Source organism: Chaetodon trifascialis, chromosome 4 (genome assembly GCF_039877785.1).
Source record: "Chaetodon trifascialis isolate fChaTrf1 chromosome 4, fChaTrf1.hap1, whole genome shotgun sequence".
In the NCBI taxonomy this organism is placed as follows: domain Eukaryota; kingdom Metazoa; phylum Chordata; class Actinopteri; order Chaetodontiformes; family Chaetodontidae; genus Chaetodon; species Chaetodon trifascialis.
Window position 1 is genome coordinate 5,675,363 of NC_092059.1, and position 20,270 is coordinate 5,695,632.

Consider the following 20,270-nt stretch of genomic DNA (forward strand, 5'->3'; position numbering starts at 1 on the left):
GATATGAAACACTGAAAAGACAAATGATGAACTAGAAGGAGGTTATTTTTTATTTGATTATCATAATGAAACCTAATATCTAATATCTCTGGATATGAGGAAGACAGGTTGAACTGTCCTCTCCAGTTATGTACCTCCAGGCTTATATTTGTTAATCTTCTCACTGGGCTCCTCAGTGAACTTCTCGTGTGTCAGCCGTGGCCTACAGTATGAGAATATAACAAAATCTGCCGCTTTATCCTTTTAGTGCTATTCAGCATTAAATCAGATGACACAAGTTGCAGCTCCTGCAGATCACGAACACAAATCAGGGTGACTGAGACGCTTCGACGCTGGACATGAGGTCACTGTCTTAACCACAGAGAGGACACATCCCATCAGCACCTTCAGGTCTACACTTTGCTTTCTCTTCCTCGCGGCGGCTGCAGCGTCTCCATCCAGCTCCTCGTCTCCTTAATGACTTCCGAAAGGCACGCGCTGACGTCCCAGCAACGTGCCCGCATCGCTCTCGTGTGTTGGCGCCGCACCGTGCGCCGCCGCCGCTCGCGGCCACACCCTCCCATCTCCATCTCGCTCGCGTGCAGCTGTGCGGGACGGACGGTGCGTGCGTCTCCTCGTCGTGCACCCGCAGCATCAGCAACACAAAAGGGGGTCGGAGCAGCCGGAGCTGGGTTCACCTCAGCGCCGATCACGAGGAGGAATCGCGTGAAGAAGAAGAGGGGGAAAAAAAAGGTGGTGAGATTTTTTTTTTTTTTTTTTTCCCCTCCTCGTTTCTTCCATGTTGTTTTGTGTTTCTGCTGATTTGTTTTCCGTTTTCACGATGACCTTGTCTCTGTATCCCACCTCTCATTCCTCATTGACCTGCTCGGATCTTCTGCTCCATCCATCGCAGATGTGTGTTCAGTGTGTGTGCGCGTGTGCGTGTGCGCGCTGTAAATGGGCTGGGACTCACAATTTGATCCGGCTGGAGATGCGCAAACGCCGATGTCAACAGGCCGAGCTGTAATTAATTGTTATAATTATAGATATTTTTTCCAAATCCAGAACGATGCCAGTCAGATCAGCGATGTTTGCACTTCATCTGTGACGATATGCGAGAAAGCAAAGGCCAGATTCTTTGTTCTCCGCGCGCCTCTTTGATTTGCAATTAATAGACTAATCCCTGTGCGGCAGCATCCGCTAATCTGCCGTTAACGGTTCCGTATTGATCCGCGCCTTTAGGTCTGTGTTGATGTTTCTCCACAGCGATCCGCCTTTCTCGATGCAGCCTTTGAAATGTCAGGATACTTGAGTCAGCTGGGGGACCGTGCACAGGCCATATGGCGCGGGCCTACATGTGCGAGGAAAAAAATATGGAAATGATGGATTTATTAGTAAAGTGTCATTTAGAGGCTTTTGAAATCAATGCTGCATCACTGTCATCATCAGCGGGCTGTGTGTGCTGAGACACAGGCGGAGAACAGATGGCAGCTCTGGAAGTGAATTCACAGGCTGCTGGTGTTGCATTTCTGCTGCTGGTTTGAGTAAACTGGTCTGGTTTTTGGTTGGCTGCTTCAGCGCCTGATTGGCAGGTGAGCGGATCCAGCTCTGATCTGAGACCAGCAGGTGTGTGGACTGATGGTTGAGTGATGACACATTAAGGCGCAGAGCTGTGCCGTGTGTCAGCGGGTGTTACACAGGGAAGAGCTCTCATAGTAAAGACTACGTCACCGTTGCAAGAGCGGTGTTTTCTGGAGAACTGCAGTGCTTCACATCCAGCCTGGAGGTTTGGGTTCTCACATGCACCGAGCTTCACAGTAAACAGTCATCTGGCTGAGTTTTCATGTCATCGCCGCCCAAACGGTGACGAGTGAGCATCTTTGCAGAGACATCTGTGGAGTGTCCTCGCCGTGCCAGACAGCAGGCTTTTCATTTGAGTCATTTCTCACCCGGCTGACCTCAGATAAAACTGCAACTATCGATTTGATTTTAATCCCCGTACAGCAGACGAAGACAGTGACTCACTGCTTTTCCAGCATGTTTAAATGTCAGCTGATTTGCAGCCACATAGCAGCATGTAAAAGAAGTGGATAGCTGGTTAAAAAATGAGGAAAAGAGCGCACTCTGCGATGCATTAACCTGATCGAAGTGTTTTCCTGTGTGGTGGTCTGGGCACACACGTGCAGCTCGTAGTGCTCGTCATGACTTTCCTGCATATTTTGAGTGTAAAACTGTGTTTTTTTTGCAAAGAAACGACAGCTGTTAAACATCTATAGTGAAGTAAAAGCTCAGATCATCAATAGCATGTGCAGTGTTGGACTGTATATGCCGTTCATTGCTGCCCTTATCTAAAGCACACAGCTGTAATTACAGTCCAGCACTTCATTTCTTAGGAGGTCTGCCCTAGTTATTCAGCGTGGAGCAAGTCATCATCCACTCATCTGATGTGTGGTCCCTTGATAGGCTCGTCCACGTTTATGTAACACATCTCCGCTCTTAATAATGCACAAGGAAGTGTGTATTCTCTTCAAATCACTGCTCATGTCAAGTTTTGTTTTAATGGCACGTTTGAGGCATTTAGGTCACGTCACCAGGTTCAGCGTAGAATCAAACACAACCAGGAAATGCAGCAGGCTGTGGATGGATAGCTGAGCGATGAGGGGACTAAGAGGTGGTAGGTGTGTCTATTTTATGTCCCCGCAGGATTAAATTCATTCACCCTAATCTTAAAATAGCCTCTGAAGCATCAACACATACATGGAAATTCATTCTTAACATGCAATTTAGATTTTTATCAGTAAACAGTCTGCACACTCAGCCATTTCCATGAAAACTCTGAGTGACTGTTATACCGCATGTCAAGTGCAGTGGCTGCCTCAGTGTCATTGAGAATAGCAGGGGGTGCTTGATCCCGGCCTCTCTGCACATGAAGTGGCTTCCTGTGAATGCATGTTGGACGGGAATATCAGTGTGAGAGCGTGTTGACGCCGTTTTACTGAGGAGGGGGTTTCTATTTCTGCACAGAGTCAGTCAGGGAGCGCTCTGTCTTTGAAGTGTTATGCTGCTGTAATATAGGCGGCATCCAGGTTGATAAAGCCCTCATCATTACCATATCCCTGCGAGACTGCAGTGTGATGCTGCCAAAAGCGGGGAGAGGGGGAGCCGGCCTTATTACACACTAACACTGTACGCTGATGCATGCAGCCATCATGATTCCATATCAGACTAATATGACCATGAAATGAGGATCTGATTGGGTTATTTGGCATTGGGGCCAGTAAGCTAAGCTGCATTAAAAATGGATGTAAATGACGTTTGCTGTAAAAAGTAACCACTGCACAGTTTGACCAGTCCACCTGTGTGTGTTCAGCTCAGCTTATACCGCACATCTGTGGCGGTAATATGAGCAAGCAGTTGTGGTGCGCCGCATTAAAAACCACTGTAATCACACATGTGCATGCAGGGTTACTGTTAACCCACAATGAAAGCCTTTGTGTGCATCAGCCGGTCCAAATGATGAATGCCACTCTGTTCTCCTGCACCGGCGATCTGGCGGAGAAACAAAGTGTCACTTTGTGCCTCCTCAGCACTAACAGACACAGGAGAACGCCCATCTCTCCTCGCTCGGAGCTCACAGTACCCCGAGCCCCCGCTGACACACCTCCTCCTCCTCGCAGACTGTACATGCGTTGCCCCCCCCCCCCAGCACATCTGCATCGCTGAACCCACAGCAGCTTTCATTCCCGAGGACGTCACTGCACCTCAGAACAGCAATACAGTTTTCATCAGCGCAGGAATATCAAGGCATGTTGCTCTCGTACACACACACACACACACACACACACACACACACACACACACACACACACACACACAGCCAAGCCCTCGCTGCATCTGACACCTGACTCCAGGTAATGCCCTAGATCCACAGTGACAGCAGGCAGGTGGAACGGCTCCTCACTCGTAGGTACCCTCGCACACAGAGCGACTGCAGGACGGTAAGAAGGCATTCTTACACAGAAAGCTGTTGAAATGTTCAGTGAAGGTCTCGTGCATCGTTCGTAGGTTTGAATTCACACTTTTCCATTTATTCTTTGTGTGTATTTATTGACTCTCTGTGTGCAAAGCCAGCGTGAGCAGCTCTCACCTTTCAGGGTGATTTAGTGAAGTGTAAAAATGCTGCTGCACATCAGAATTTTTAGCATATGTCAACTGTGAATATCACAAGTGACGGAGTCTGTGTTTGGGATGCTCAGGCAGGAGAGGAAGGCCTTTCTTTTGTTGTTCGTTCGCACGCTCCAGCGTTTTCAGTTAACCGTTGGGTAACGTGGAAAATGTAACCACGGTCATGTGATACACGCTGCGTGTCACTCTGAAAGCCATTATTTCTCCACATGCACCCTGTGGACATCCAGAGAGCAGACAAATGCCAAGAACACCTCACAGCATGACGTCCACACAAAAACCGAACATTATATAATTCAGAAAGGAAGCGTTTGCTGCAGGCCTGCTGCACTGGATTGTATTTTCTCCAGTAATGTTCTCATAGCTGTGACTGGGGTTTGTTTCGCACCTCTAACCAGGTTTTTAGCCATCCTAGGGGTGTGGCTTAAGCCACACGAGGTCGGTTAAACAGGTCATCCGCTTCTTTGGCCTAGACTGAAATATCTCAACAACTGTTGGATTGATTGCCAGGACATTTGGGCAGACATTCATGGCACCCAGAGGGTAAATCCAACTGACTTTGGTGACCCCCTCCTGACTTTTCATGTGGCAGCATTGGCAGACCCACACTTGACTTTGCCAGTGGTATTTTGTGCCAACCAGCAAACGTTAGCATGCTAACAAGTTAAATAACGATTGTGAACATGGTAAATATTGTACCTGCTTAGCATCAGCATGTTAGCATTATCACTGATAATGATAGCATGCTGATGTTAGCATTTAGCTCACAGAGCTGCTGTCATGGCCATATTCATAGTGTTTTGCTTGGTTCTTCACATTAGAGGTGACAAATAGTCGTGTCCAGAATGAGACTGAGGTGGAGAGAGAAGTTTCAAACCCTGCTTATTATCTCACCTCTGCACAGCTGGCCAATCACAGCACGACATGGGCGTGAATATCAGATGGGTTTTGGACAAAGTCCACCCAGGTGTGACATCAGGAAGGTGTGCCTGGGGGGCGTTTCCGAAGCTATTCAACCCTCTGACAAGCAGTTCTGAAGAAGCGTGCTCGCAGCCTTAATCTTATCAATACGTTTTGCCTCAGCTCTCGCTGAAGCTGACGTAGGTTTTGGATTTGACTTGCTGAACTGAACTTGTTCGCCAACACGCACAGGCTCTGTTTTCATGGCAGCTGAACATTTGCACAAACAGCGTCACCACATGTTGGTGCTGCACTCATTTGTTTGTGCCTGTGTGGCACAAAGGTGGAAGGAGCTGAGTTGCATGAAAATGAGGTGGAGCATTAAGATATGTTGGTATTTCAGTGAAAACTGGGTCTTTGATGTTGTGCTTAAAATTAATCTCCATGGATTGAGTTTGTTGTTAGCTTTAACATCACTCAGCTGAAAGTTCGGTGACTCCATCTGCAGCTGGCATGCATTACATAATAATGCTAAATAATGTGAATAAACACTTAAATTAATCACCAGCTGATAAATTTAGGTTAAAATCCAAACCATATGTTTACCAGTATGAACTGTGGATTAATGGACGGCTCACCCACAACAGCCTATAGACTGTATGAAAGCCATCGACAGCCAGCAAACTTAGGTGCACATCAAACTGGTCAGTTATCAAATCGTTTTCCCTCAATTTACAGACCAACACATGTTGGAGAAATATGGTAATTGCAAAAAAGTGCTAAAATGAAAAAAAATCAAAGAGAAATAAAGTGAAATGCAACATGGTTTGCTACATGTGTTTCCTGTTTATGAGTGTGTTCAGTATGTCATGATTAAATGAAAAACATGCTAAAAAGACAGTTGTTTGGCTCGCTGTGTTAATTAACTAAATGAATTGTTATTTATTATGACACGGCTTTTCAATGCCAGACTTAAATGTAATACACCTCTACACATTTTTGTGACTTGATTTTTGGTGTTATTCAGCAGAGGTCACATTTGTCTGTTTGATTTGTTATTATTCGGGCGTTGGAATGAGACTTTTTGGGGAACGTACTTCACAATGAAAATGATTAAATGAAACGTCAATTTAACATCAGTAAGCATCATCAGGACCGCCCTCTCCTGAAGATGCTCTTTTTATATTCTAGACAAAAAAATGGCGGCTCAGCAGGAGCACCAGCGGCTGGCATCAGTGCCTTCCCTCCAACCCAACCTTAGCATTGAGTTTGTAAATGCAGTGTGATGTGTGATACGGCAGAAGAGGTTTGATAAATATGATGGTTGTCATCCTAGAAAAAAAAAATCTCTTTTGATTGGATTACTGTTGAATTATCAGTTTATGCCACCATGTCATGACTTGCTTTACTCACAGCTTTGGCCCCAGTGGTGTGAGAAGATAATGATTAATCACCACACACCTCTGATATTTATTTTCCGTATTCGTAATTACCCATCCTCCTCTGCATGAGGTGCCCTTGCACACTCCCTCGTTGTCCTTGTGCACATGGCCTCTCAGCAGCCCCATCAGGGGAAGCGCATGCAGTGCTTGTGCACTTGCAGGCTCTCTAAGTGAACTTCTTCAGTGTGTTTGTAGTGATCAGGATTTGTTGTGTGACTTGATTCTGTGTTTCTGTGCTGATGAGACACAGACTCATCCGGTTTGTCGTCGTCACCTCATACATCCTGATAAATCACCTTCTTCTGTCTCAAAGTGCTTCCTCATCCACCCCTTCCCATGCCACCCTCCACGCCATGCTCATGTTTCCCCCTCTGTGAGTGCACCTGATGCTAACAGATCCTAACACAGCGAAACCTGCTGTTTTGTCTCTGTATTTATTCCACCGTTTTCTCCCAAAGCCACAGCGGAGGCAGCAGCGACGCTCACCTGGGTAAAACAAGCTTTGTGCAAAAGGGCAGATCGATGTTCCCTAAGGTTTTACTGCAGTGGTGCGCAGCCGTCTCGAGCTGCGCAGCTGAAATAGGTAAACCGTTACACGGCTCCTCCACGTTCGTCTGTCTGCTTTGTCAGCAAGCTACTTGTGCTGTAAGGTTATGGCACTTAGCCGCTACAACACTAAGCCATGCCACTGGACTTTGGTAGTTGTCTGGCCGGCTCTGGCGCAGAGCCGGCGTCACCATCAAATGATGTTGAGCTGCTGGCTCGTCCGTGAGCGCTGAGACGCGGCATCTATGATGCAGCTGCATCCTTGTCAAAGGCATTTCTCTGCTTCTGTAGAGCACATGGCCGCTCCTCGTGCTTCTCTCATCCCATCTCTAGCTGCTCCCCGAGTCTGTCCTCTGCAGCAATAGGACTGCAAACACACACCAAAAAGACAAAGAGACACATGTCACACACTCGCTCCTGAGCGCACAGACACTCGCTCAACATGAGGACTCGAGGCCAAGCCCGGTCAACACACGTAAACAAACAGACAAACACAAAAAAGAAAAGAGAATCCACAATATCTCTCTTTACAGCAGCAGACACAATCACACACAGTCTGTCTCCTCATCACACACACTCTCTGTCTGCGTTCACACACCCCTACGACCAAACATGCTTGTTCGCTCCTTGTTCTGCGCTGGCTGGAATCAGACGGGACAAAGAGCCTTTTTGGGGCGAGACATTTCTGAGAGAGTCTGTCCGGCTCTGTCACCCTCAGGAAGGAAGCCCACGGCATGCTGATCCCACTGGAGACAGCTGCCTCCTCTCCGGCTCTCTCAGTACTGTCTCACACTCTCTGGTTTTGTATTGCCGGCCCGGGAGCTTGTGGTTTTGCACAACACGCATTTCCGCAGTACATCAGAAAACCTCTGGCTCGGCCGACGTGCTGCAGGCAGGTGCTCGAGGACGCAGGGTTCGGGAAGCAGTCTGTGGTTTGCTGTCAGCTTATGAGATGCAAATAAGAGGTGGTTCATGCGGCTTGTGTGATTATTTCTGCTGTGGATTTCTAATCATTAGACGGAGCAAAGGGCCGTCGTGCTGAATGTGAACACGTTCAACTCTTATATGTATATTCAGATGTACAGCTGACTTTTTATCATGACCGTTTCTACACCAACAGAGTGGCCTCAGAGGGCCCATTTTGCTTTTAAAACAGTGGAGGCTTTATTGTGCCCAGACGAGCCAATCACCAAGAGCCATTCTGCAAGAGCTAGCAAAGCCGAGCTTTTTGATGATGATGCTAGAAGTGATGGAGAGCAACATAAGACGTGTAGCGCTGTAAATATTCAGGGGCTTTTTGCTGATCTCTCATGTGCCTCTCCTCACTTTTCCCTCGATTAAAAGCTCACACTCGCTCCTTTTACCCCCCCTGCAGCATCCCCGTGCTCACTTTCTTCCTCTCTCACAACAGCCAAGGTGTGCAGTGACCATGGCAACAGACGCCACGGAAACTAAGCATGACATGCTATTAGAGGTAACCGAATCCAAAGGCCCAGGTAAATAGGAAAAAATGAGTGCTTTTAGCAACATCTTAAAGAGACAGTGTGTTAAAGCAGATTCGCTCATCATCATGAGGATCAAATGGCCTCTTTTAGGCTCAGTTTTAATGTTTTTTTTTTCACTGTCTCTTCAAGAACTGCATGGCGTGGTGATGGGTTTGACGTGAGCGGTGTGCTGTGTCCATGTTTCTGACCTCTTTATCACCTTTCTACTGGCTTTTGTGTGATCCCCTCAAGCTGTTTTAATGCATAATCTGATCAGGGGACACCAAGAGCCCCCGTGGCAGAGATGAGTTCAGTTGTGTGAAATGTGAGAAATAACACATTAATGAGAAAATTAGATGCTTTCTTGTAAAGAGGTGGATGAAAAGATTGCTACCACTCCCATATCAGTAGACTCAAGGAGGCTACAGCCAGTAGCCGGTTAGCTTAACTTAGCACATATACTGGAGACAGGGGGAAAGAGCTAGCCATTGTTTATTCAGCAAAAACACAATAAACACAATCATTTAGCAGCTTTACAGGGGTTATTACTGTTTGCCTAATAAAATGGCTTTCCGTACAATGCCAACCTGCAATTTTTACACTTGCACTGGTTTTTTGTATGGATTAAACAAACAAGCTGTAACATGTTAACTAGTGACTTTATTTAAACTGGCTATAATCAACATTTTCATTATATTGACATATCAAAGGACAATGTCAGCTCAGCTCCACACAGCAGACAGACAGCTCGCGTCTAGCTGGTGAGCATAAGCTAAAGAAGCTAGCTGAAGAACCAGACATTTCCCTCAGGAGCTGGTGAAGACCAAAAACAGAGCTAAAAGAGAAGTGTAGTGAGTATAGTAACCTCTGAACAGAGCCGGGCTAGCAGTTTCCACCGATTTTCAGTGTTTATGCTAAGCTAACATGCTGCTGGCCGTAGCTTCGTATTGAACGGACAAATATAAAAGTGGTACTGATCATCTCACCCTCCACCAGAAGGTGAATAAGTCTATTTCCCAAAATGCCGAAGTATTCTTTTAATGACATAGGAAATGAATTAATCTACTCTGCTGGCTGTGATGTCATTAGAATAGTGAGCTGCTGCTTTGAGCGTATTTCATCTTAGGTTTTCAGAATAAGTAGAATTCAAAAGCAGTTCTCCTTCAGCCTCCCGCTGTGCTTTTTTTCTGCTGCCAGCGAGTTAATTTGCCTCCACCAGATGGGAAATATTCCCTGATCAGATGGCTGAAATGAAAAACCAGCAGGGGTCTGAGTCCAGAGGACCAGGGTCAAAACACACTGCACTGCGAGCACACAGGAAGCAAGAGTTAACCCCAGCGTTAGGTTGGATGCTGCCGCCGAGTCGTCTACGCCGCAGAAAAAAGTGTCCTTTCTCGTTTCACGCATGGGTGTGTGAGCGTGCCCGTGGCGGTGCATTATGGGCTTTGTACCAGAGTAGAAACACTGATGCTGGAAGAGCATGCTGCAGGGTGTCACACCATAATATCACCCACTGCACACAGACAGAGGAAGATGGAGTGGGGCTGACAGAGTACAGAGAACAGAGAACATATGAGGAATAAAAACAAACACATCTCTAATGAAAAATAAATAAATAAATAAATAATATATAAATATATATATATATATACAAATCTGTAGCTAAATCTGTGGACAAAGTCTCAGGGCCTTCCCATCCAAAATGCTTTCAGACAAAACATCCCAGCTAACCAGCTGTGTAAGATCTCCATCCTGATGTAAAAATCAAGGTGTTAAAAATCATGAAAAAGAAGGAACAAAAAGGGACAAAGAAGAGGCATAAAGGAGAGAACAAAGGGGTCAGGGTTTAGGGTTAGGGTGCCACCCTGCGTAAAACTGCAGAAAAAGAACTGCTGCTGGTTACCATCAGATGTTCAAGACATTCCTCAAGAAAAAAATGCCAAATATTCCCTCGTTCCCGCCCCTCAAATGTAATGTTACGCTGCGTCTTTCCCATCTGTCCCATATGAGCTAAACGTCTCTGGCTCCAACATTTTTGTTTGACATTATTTTAGAGCAAATGACCAATCGATCGATCAAGAGAATATTCAGCTCGTCAATCCACAATGAAATCAAGTGTTGGCTGAAATATTACTTATGACCACAACAGCAAAAGTGCCGCCTCTAACCACACGAGCAGTTCTTAAATCATTTTGGGATTTAGGGAAATGCCCTCATTTTCTCTCTTGTCCAGAGTTACATGAGAAGATTTATACTCAGTTTAATATGAAGGCAGAACCAGACGGTTAGTTTAGCTCAACATAATGACTGGAAACAAGAGGAAACAGCTGGCCTGGCTCTGTCCACTATACCAACACCTCTAAAGGTTCCCAACAAATCCTACCAAGCCTCTAATCTCTACAAAACCATGGTGTAAAAACAACACATAGTTTTAGGTGGATAAGTGCTGGACTAGGAGCTGCGACTTCCTGGAATCTGCTGGTGAAGCATGGCACGAAACCTCCTAATAAAAGAGCAACTTAGAAACAAACAAAACATAACGGATTTTATTACCTGTGGACAGAGCCAGGCTAGCAGTTTCCACCTGTTTCCAGTCTTTATGCTAAGCTAAGCTAAGAGCCTGCTGGCCCTAGCTTCGCATTTGCTGTACAGACATGATCAGCCTTCCTCATCTAAATCTAACAGAGCCATTTAGAAACAGCTCATCTAATTTTGATTTTCATGAAAACATGCCTGTGGTTGAAAAATGAAGAGTGTGTTTGTCCTTTGACCCTGAATTCTGAACTCTCTCTGTGACGATATCACACATACGATTAAGACTGATACTGTCTTTGGTCATACTTTCACTCTTTTTCACTCTCTATTTAGATTATGGTAAAGTTATGGTTTCTATCCAACTATATAATGCTGAAGAAATGCTGTACTCAGTCAGGCAAATATAGAATTATAAAAAATATTTCCCACATTATTTATATATATATATAAATCTTTTCTTTATATATCTATATATCCTTATCCTCCTGAGGACCGAGGAAAAAAACTACCTTTCAATTTAATTTTTTTGTGATTTCCTGCCTCTTTGGAGCTAAAACAAGAACTCACAACTTAGAATTTTGTAAAAATATTTTTATTTTAGATTCTACAACATGTCCCCTGTAGTGGACTACCAGAACGATTTTACCATAACACAACGAAATCGTAACAGGCCGACAAGTCAGTCCATTTTTTAAATGAAGCTGAACATTTCACCTGTATCTTTTGTTGAACTGCTGAACAAAATTGACATTATTAAACATTCAGAAAGTTGCTATTATTTTTCCTAACAAAAAGTTTAACTGAACTCTGACTCCAATTTTATGACTCCTGACATGTTCATAAACAAGAAAATAGATGATTACCATAGTTAAAAAAAAAACAAAAATATCTATAGTTAAAAAAACAAAAAATATCTCAAAAATATCTTTATAAAGTTTTTGACTTATCTTTTCTCTTTTCCTGGCATTTGCATTTTGCTGAAGTCTCCACTTTGTCTCAGCATGAAAACAAAGTTCCCCTCATCCCACCCAAACACATGAGATATCACTGGAAAGGCCTGGATGTCCGCTACTGAGCACACCAGGATTTAGTTGGGTAGCTCAAATGACTCAAAAGATATAGACCAAAACCAAACGTCCACTACAGAGGACACAAATAAATAGGCTGGGTCTCAGGAGGATATAGATATATGTATACCCAGTGTATAAATACATCCCACACAAACATAGAGGCAAACAGCTCAGAGTCAAGGATGTAAGTGGGGAAATTAGTTTACTGTATCATTTCCCATGATGCCCCTGGTGTAGTGAGCAGCATGCAAAGTGAAATCCCACACCAGTTGCTACTTATAGCTCTGAAAGGGATACCCGCAGAGCCCAGAGAGCGCCTGTCTGCACAGTGGTGTAGAGTAGCTTTGTAGCTCTGTAACCTCACCCACTTAGTTCATCCAACGGACCTCCACAAGCACACAGACCCACAAATAGCTGCACAGACAAAAACAAAGCACGCAGTCGGACATGTTTATCACATTTTGAAATTAATCTGAAAGATCTCTGTTTACGTTTTCTAATGGTGTCGGGTCAGCGAGTCTCATCTTTGGGATCCTGAGGAGAGAGCAGGGCAATGTCCTGTCACACATGGGAAAGTTCAGAGTTTATAACTTTCGGGCATGAAAGATGACGAGGAAATAAAGATATAAACCAAAAGTCCAAAGTTAGCTGTGATCGTTACCTCCTTGAGAGCAAACGCTGATCTAACCAGAGATAAAAGGGTTTATGGTATCCGCTCTGTTTTACGCCGTAGGTCAGTCATCGGCATGTATTTATCATTTACTCCTTTATCGGGTTGATTAAGGATAAGGATTGATTAAGGAATCTGCCAGAGTCATTAGCTGTGATGTGCTTCATTAAGTAGCAACCTTTAGTTTTGCGGCAGGTAGCGCACATGGAAATCCAGGACAGCTGTTGAAATGTTGCAGATCAAATGTGATATGAGTCACACACTCGGCATTGACTCTTGAAGCCATGTAGATAGCCAGAATGTGGATTTTCACTGCTTTGCTTTCTCTCAGGACCAATCGTGGATTTGCGTTTGCCTCTTTTTAATTCAGGGATTTGTTTTTCTAAAGCTGTGGATGCTCCCTTTTTATGCGTGTTGTTTATTTTTCCCACTTCCTGCAAACACGAGTAAGTATCAACCAAAGAGCCAAGGTTTTCTTCTCATTCCATCTGCTACTTTGATTTATTTTCTTTTAATTCAATCAATTGCATTTCATTATCTACACACACGTGGCCATAGGCGCCGTCCTGCTCGTTATTCAGCCTGAGGCCGAGACACAGAGATTGATGATCTGATTTCATGTAGCCGTAGAGGTCATCTATTTTCTTTTTCCGACAGAGAGAAGGCGACAGGGCAAATTCCAGCCCTTCAGACGACTCTTTGGGAAGAAGAAGAAGAGGGAGGCGAAAGGAGGCTTTGATGGAGCAGAGCTGAAGGCGAGCTTTTCTACGGGGGAAGTGTGCAATGGAGTCGTGTCTGAGGATGAGGAGTCCAATCAAAATCTGAGGTAACTACACAGAAAAAGTTTCATTTTTACACAAGTGGAGTCACATATCATGAAAGATAAAAGCTGCCAACACAGGTCTTATCAATAACATGAGCCTATATAGGAATTTCATGCCACCGGACAGATTTCATCCAAGAAGCAACTTGGCGTCTTAACAGATTTTTTTTCCCCTCCCAGAAAAATCAAAGTGTTAGAACAGAGTCATAAAAGCTGCAACTTGTGGTTGCACAAGTTGTAGAGAAAAGGGTGAGGCTCTGCTCAAATACAGCTTATAAAAGGCTCCACACGATTTGAGCCTGTAATTGATGTGCTGGGACTGCTGGAGTGTAAAGAGGTCATTCATTTGTTTGTGTATAATGATTCACAGAGCGACGCTGCAGCTTGCTCATGACAAATGAATGAATGACAGTAATGGCATGCTGCAACACTGAAGACGCTCTCATTCTTCTGCAGGGAGTTGAATCCCATCGGATCTCGAGCTCTCTCACACGACAGCATCTTCATCCCAGAGGAGCCGGTGACCGAGCCCGGTCTAGATCACAGCATGTCCCAGGAAAACGTCTCAGATAAAGTCAGGAATCTGCAGGTGGGACTTGTGGTGACTCAGTTACTGAACCGTTATCTTCTGCCTGCGTGATGTGTAACCTTTTTTTGTTCGTCAAACAGAAGCAGATAGCACAAGGTATAAAGTTTGGCCAGAGGCCTCCTTCTCTGAGGAAAAGTGAAGGAGATGAGGGAAGTTCGGATGAGGAGGAGGTTCCCCGGAGCCCTCTGAAGGTTTTGGCTCAGGTAGAAGCCGAGCCAGCAAACGTGGAGCCAAGGGTAACAGCTTATTCATTTATTCTGATGATAATTGATTCCATTTTTAAAGTCGAACTCCAGTTTCCAAAAGAGCTGTCAAGCCTTTTGTGGCTGTGTGAAGTCTGATTAATGTCCTCAAGTGATGTCACTTGAGTCAGCGCCGGCTGAAACAAGCTCAGAGTTAGAAAGAAGTGAGCTCAGCAGAACTCTGCAGCTCGCTCCTCATCTCCGCTTGAGGCTAGTAGCTCAAGGCTACATTAGCCACTACAAGCATATCAACAAATCTCTGAACTGTCAAGAGGTTTCGTTGTATTATGGGTAATGTAGGCACCAAGGAAGAAGGATGTGTGCAACTGTCCATCCTTGGTACAGCAGTGTTATAGGTGAATGATGTGTGCCCGTTTTTAATAAATGTTCTGTTATTGTGTCAAAAGCAGGTCCAGGGGGCTCAACAAGCTGAACCATACAGCACCCCAGCAAAGTCCCCAAGGTCTAAACGAGTTCTTCCACCCACTGGAACCATCGAGTCCATCAATCTGGATGCTGTTCCACAGTCTGTCCCTCGCCTAGACAACACCGCTGCCAAGCATAAACTGTCCGTCAAACCGAAAAACCAGAGGATTTCCCGCAAGCACCGGCGGTTTACACAGGTGAGCCAGAGCTAATGTCAAGCTATGAGTTTTCACCCTTTGTTTTGGGTAAGAAAATAGAAACTAATCAGTTTTCCTCATTCTCAGGACCTCCAAGAGGTTTCTGTTCCTGGTGTGCTTCAAGAAGACCTCGAGGGTGCAGGCATCTCTACAGCCGACCAGCGCAGAGCATCTGCTGAAGAGTCCCTGGAAAGCTTCAAGAAACAGAGACTCCATGAGGAGGAAAGACAGGAGACGAGGAGGAGGAGGGAGGTGGAGGAACAGAGGCTCAGACAGGAGGAAGAGGAGAGGAGGAAGAGAGTAGCAGAGGAACTGAGGCTGCGTGAACTAGAAGAGGAGAGGTGTCGTAAGGAGCAGGAGGAGGAAGAACGAAGGCTTAGAGAGGAGGCAGAGAGGAGGAGGAAGGAGGAAGAGGAGAGAAGGATCAGAGAGGAAGAAGAAAGGAGGCAACGAGAGGAGGAAGAACAGATGCGGAGAGAGGAGGAGGAAAGGAGGATGCGAGAGGAGGAGGAGGAGCGCCAACAGCGGGCAGAAGAAATGAGACGACTGGAAGAGCAGAGGAGGAAAGAGGAGGAAAGACGGAAGCGAGAGGAGGAGGAGGAGGAGGCGAGGAGGCAGCAGGAGCTTGAGGCTGAGAAGAAGAGGAAGCTGAAAGAGGAAGAAGAGGAAAGAAAGAAAAGGGAGGAAGCAGAGAAGCTGAGGTTGCAGGAGATTGAAGAAAAGAAAAAACTGGAAGCAGAGGAGAGGATGAGAAAGGAGGAGGAGGAGCAGAGGAGACTGTCATTAGAGGAGGGTGACAGCTGTTCAGATCCACAGGAGAGGAAGAGGAGGGCTGAGGAGCTACGCTGGAGAGAGATGGAGGAGAGACAGAGGCCTTTCTCCTTCAAAGTTTCCTCTGGAGAAAAACAGATTCTGTTCCAGAAGGTTAACCTGACACCTGTTACGCCAGCCTCCAGCCACCAGGGCGGTGCTGTAGCTGAACAGAAGGAGAGCGCTAAGGCTTCTTCTTCTGAAGGACCAGACTCCCCAAACCTGCCAACGTCTCCATATGTCCCCCACACGGCCATCTTAGTGACAGGCGCCCAGCTCTGTGGGACAGCCGTCAATTTGGACCAGATCAAAGACACCGCCTGCAAGTCTCTGCTGGGTTTGGGAGAGGATAGAAAGGCCCAGGGAACGCCGCCCACCAAGAGCAAGACTTCACCAGACCGCAAGTCTGGCAAAACCAAATCACTCAATGAGACCTCATTCTCTGCGGACCAGTCTGGTGCAGCCGTCCTGGCAGAATGGGCCAGCATCAGATCAAAGATATTCAAGGGGGTGGAGGAGGGGAAGTACGACGAGTACCCGGACCCGAGCAAGAACCAGCCCCAGCCCAGCAGTGAAGACCCGCCTGCGTTCTCCCACACGAACCTCAGGAAGACTATGTCCGCCAGCGCCAAGTTCTCCATCACCCCTGCGAAGAAGAAGTTTGGAGACTCAAACAGGAACTCTGAGGTGTTTGGTGCAGATGATAAGGACGCAGCAGAGGACGTGACTCCGTCTGAGAGCCACACCGCAGCCTCCCCAGCTCCAACAAGTAAACCTCAGAACAGGATGAGTAAAACTGTCCGCATCATAGAACGAGGGTCAGAGGAATGCATGTTTGCCAAAGACCTCCCCTCTTTCCTGGTTCCCAGCCCAGGAGCCAAACCTGAGGGGCCAGAGTCAAAGAGCAGGACTCAGAGCGAGGCGGAGGTGTCTGAAAGAAGAGAGGAGGGAGAGGACCGAGGCCTGGACGCTGAGGACAGTCCCTCACCTTTTGGCATAAAGCTGAGGAGGACCAACTACTCCCTCCGCTTTCACAGCGAACAGTCCACAGAGAAGAGGAAGAAACGATACAGCGCTGGGGACAGCTTTGATGGCGTCCCTTCGCCTCTCACCCCCATTGAGCCAGACTCTGACGCTTCCTCTGTCTTTTCTGACAAATCGAGTCCCGCATCGCCTCAGAAAGAAGGCGCGGTCGGCAAGTACCTACACGCATCTGCCTCCCCCGCCGTCCCTCGGGCTAAACCGGGAAAGTCTACACACAGCGAGGGTGAGAAAGTGCTCTCCAAACCACCACTCTACCGCAGACCAACCACGTCACCCAAACCTACTGGAGCAGTCCCCACGCCTCCCCCGTCACCGTTACCTAAAGTGGCCCATGGTCCTCCCAGTGATGCCACGTTGCAGAGGTCAGCGGCCGCAGAGGCATCCAGCCAGGAGCAGATGAACAGGAGCGAGGACCCTTCAGCGGTGGCCCAGTTGCACCGGAGCAGCCATGGCCAGGTGGAAGAGGAGCCGAAGGAGAAGAGGTCCTTCTTCCCCTCCATTAACATCCCCTGGAGAGAGAAGGCGGACAGAAAGACGGAGCTCATCAGGAGAGGTCAGTCTTGCTTTGATCAAGCACCGTGGTTGTTTTTTTGGAGCTAAATTCTCCAACATGCAGAGCCTCTGAAAAGGATTGTTTGAATATTTTGGGCAATACTCTTGTTCATTTTCATGCCAAGAGTTCAGTTACCTTAGCATAAAGACTGTTGACAGGAAGCAGCCAGCATGGTTCTGCAGAGGCAACAAAATCTGCCTCTCAGCACCAGCTTCCTGTTTCTAGTCTTTGTGCTAAACTAAGCTAAGCTAACGCCTCCTGGCTGTAGCATCATGTTTACCACACATACTTGAAAATGGTATGGATTTTCTCATGGCAAGAAAGCAAATAAACCTTTCCCAAAATGTTTGAATTTTGCTTCAACATCAAGACAACATTTATTATTTGAGAGCTTTGGCTTTTGTTGAATAAAAAAAAACATGCTTAGATTTATTTTGAGAACTTTAGTAGTTTTAGCATTTCAGTATTGGTCCCTAAAGTCAAGAAATGTATTTTAGAAAATGTAATATGTCAACGTGCATGTGCTCCCCTGCAGAAAAGCCTTCGTTACAGAGCCGGCACTCGCTGGACAGTTCAAAGGTCCAGGAGAAGGAGGCCGGGCCCTTATGGATCACACTAGCTCTGCAGAAGCAGAAGGGCTTCAGGGAGCAGCAGCAGAATCGAGAGGAGCGTCGCAGCCACAGAGAGGCCAGGCTGGCTGAAAAACAAGCCAGAGACAGAGACAGTGTATGTCACCAGTCCGCCTCTTTACACATGTTCTGATTTTTCTTCTGACGTTCGTGTCGTCTTGCAGTTCCTCTCCTAGTCACGGATCTCTTTTGCAGGTTACGCTGGTGAGCCCCACAGAGAGCAAAGGCAGCGGCAGCACCAGTCCGTCCTCTAAACCTCAGACGCCAGAGGAGCCCAAGAGACCCGACAGCCTCCTGGGACGATTCGAGCGCCGAGAGCACCTGAAGAAAGCCAACACTTTACCCAGCTCTGTCACTGGTAAGAACCTGCCCGTTGAGGATTTAGATAAAAGATAAAAAAAGCCAAATATTGCTGAAATGATTGCTTGACACACACTTCGCCTCACTTGGTCTGAAGTTGAAGAAGTTCATACATGCAACTTTTGATAGTGAAAATATTAGTTAGCTGCAGCTGAATCGGTTTCATTAAACCTTTCTTGTAAAACAAGCCTAACAAACAGATTTCTACCTGATTCGTGTCCTTGATTTGGTGTTTCAGTTGAGATCGCAGACTCTACACCGTCGCCACCTGCTGTCAAGGAGGTGTCAAAGCGCTTCCCTTCCAGTGACTCTCCGCAAGTGTCCACGGAGCCGGCGTGGCTGGCCCTGGCCAAGCGAAAGGCCAAAGCCTGGAGCGACTGTCCTCAAATCATCAAGTAACAGCCTGGCCCGGCCCGCACCGAGACTGCACACTGCCCACGGACTCTGAAGCACCCACACAATCACAATCATCCGTCCCCTCCCTCCCAAAGCTCACCATGAAAACCCTCCTGACTGTGAAACAAGTAAAGCCCTCCATCACCCCGTAACCCCACACACTGGCTGGTACTATTATCACGTTAAAGTGCGCTTCACATCCAAATACTCCAATGCAGTCGCACAGATATATGTAAACTATTGTTGCGCGCATGCACATACTGTATACAAACACACAATTATATGTCCCAAAAAGACACGGATCGAAAGAACACGTCGCAGTCCGGAGAGTCCTCAGCAGCCAATCACAACCGCGGCTGGCCACTGCAATAGCCAACCCCAGTTTTATTTATCTTTATTTTATTTTGTAGCCAACTGTGTCACCATGGTTGTAAATAAATCATTCGCTCATCACAATAAAAGGCGAGACACTTCTGTATTAGAGCTCTGACATGTGACAGTGTTCAATCAGCAGAGGGTAACTGTCTGAATCTTGTTTTAAGGGCTACCCGTCTGCTTCTGGGCGGCTGATGGAAGTGTTAAAGGCATCCTCTCTGCCCTCGTTGGTATTATTTCTGTAAAGCAGCGGATTTGTCTGTGTTGAAACGATACTGTATCTCCTCTCTGAGCCTTGTTTGTCATGTACAAAAGAAGCCTTTTCTTTTCTTTTTTTTTGTTACTCATACTTTCAACAATTCTCACTGTGTCCGTGATGACTGTGATAGCTGTCAAAGAGGCTATTGTACTATTTCGCCATTATGAAGTCAACAGAATCCGTCACGATCACACGGTGGGTGCACCTAAACACAGCACTGAAGACCACAAGTGTTACTGGGCATTTACGCTGAACTGCACATTATCCCCACAGCTGTGTGACGACGTTACTTGGACTCCTTGCTTTGCTAATGGGGACAGACACAACACCTGCTTGCTGTAACATACGATTTTTGTAGCTGTCCTCCTGTAACACACTTGTGTTTGTAGGCTTGCGCCATCACCTCCTCCTAAATGTGATATGATCTTACATCACGATGGAAGCGTTTCCTCTGAAAAGGCACCATTTCCTACCACTCACTTAATGATCTGTATGTATGTAAGTATGTACTGTATGAAGTCAAAGGCGCTACCAGAGCTTCGGTCGGAAGGAGTCACTTCGTCATTTCGTTTCTAACGTCGGTCGTGCACAATAGTGTAGTGTACGCAGTGTTATGTATATGTAACAAGAAAAATGTTTGGTATTATTTGCACTTTTTTGTCCCACTTAGAGATATTCATGAGAAAATTCTTAAAGAGATACAAAATGTTATGAATAATGTAAATTAAATACTGATGTCTGAACTGAAAGACCGTG

The 20,270-nt window shown here is 46.2% G+C and overlaps 1 protein-coding gene across 3 annotated transcripts; it reads left to right on the forward strand.

The window, feature by feature from the left end:
* The first annotated feature begins 416 nt into the window (after positions 1–416).
* cracd (capping protein inhibiting regulator of actin dynamics) lies at positions 417–20,260 on the forward strand. Of its 3 annotated transcripts, XM_070960602.1 has the most exons (10): positions 521–732; positions 6,965–7,089; positions 13,469–13,637; positions 14,091–14,223; positions 14,304–14,459; positions 14,873–15,088; positions 15,176–17,495; positions 18,031–18,221; positions 18,320–18,482; positions 18,723–20,260. In XM_070960602.1, exons 2-10 carry the CDS (start codon positions 7,029–7,031, stop codon positions 18,881–18,883), a joined length of 3,570 nt encoding a protein of 1,189 aa, XP_070816703.1. In that variant the 5' UTR covers positions 521–732; positions 6,965–7,028; the 3' UTR covers positions 18,884–20,260. The 3 variants fall into 3 exon arrangements, with proteins under 3 accessions (XP_070816705.1, XP_070816704.1, XP_070816703.1); XM_070960604.1 differs by lacking the exon at positions 6,965–7,089 and having other exon boundaries at positions 417–732; positions 14,876–15,088; XM_070960603.1 differs by lacking the exon at positions 6,965–7,089 and having other exon boundaries at positions 419–732.
* The last annotated feature ends 10 nt before the right edge of the window (positions 20,261–20,270 follow it).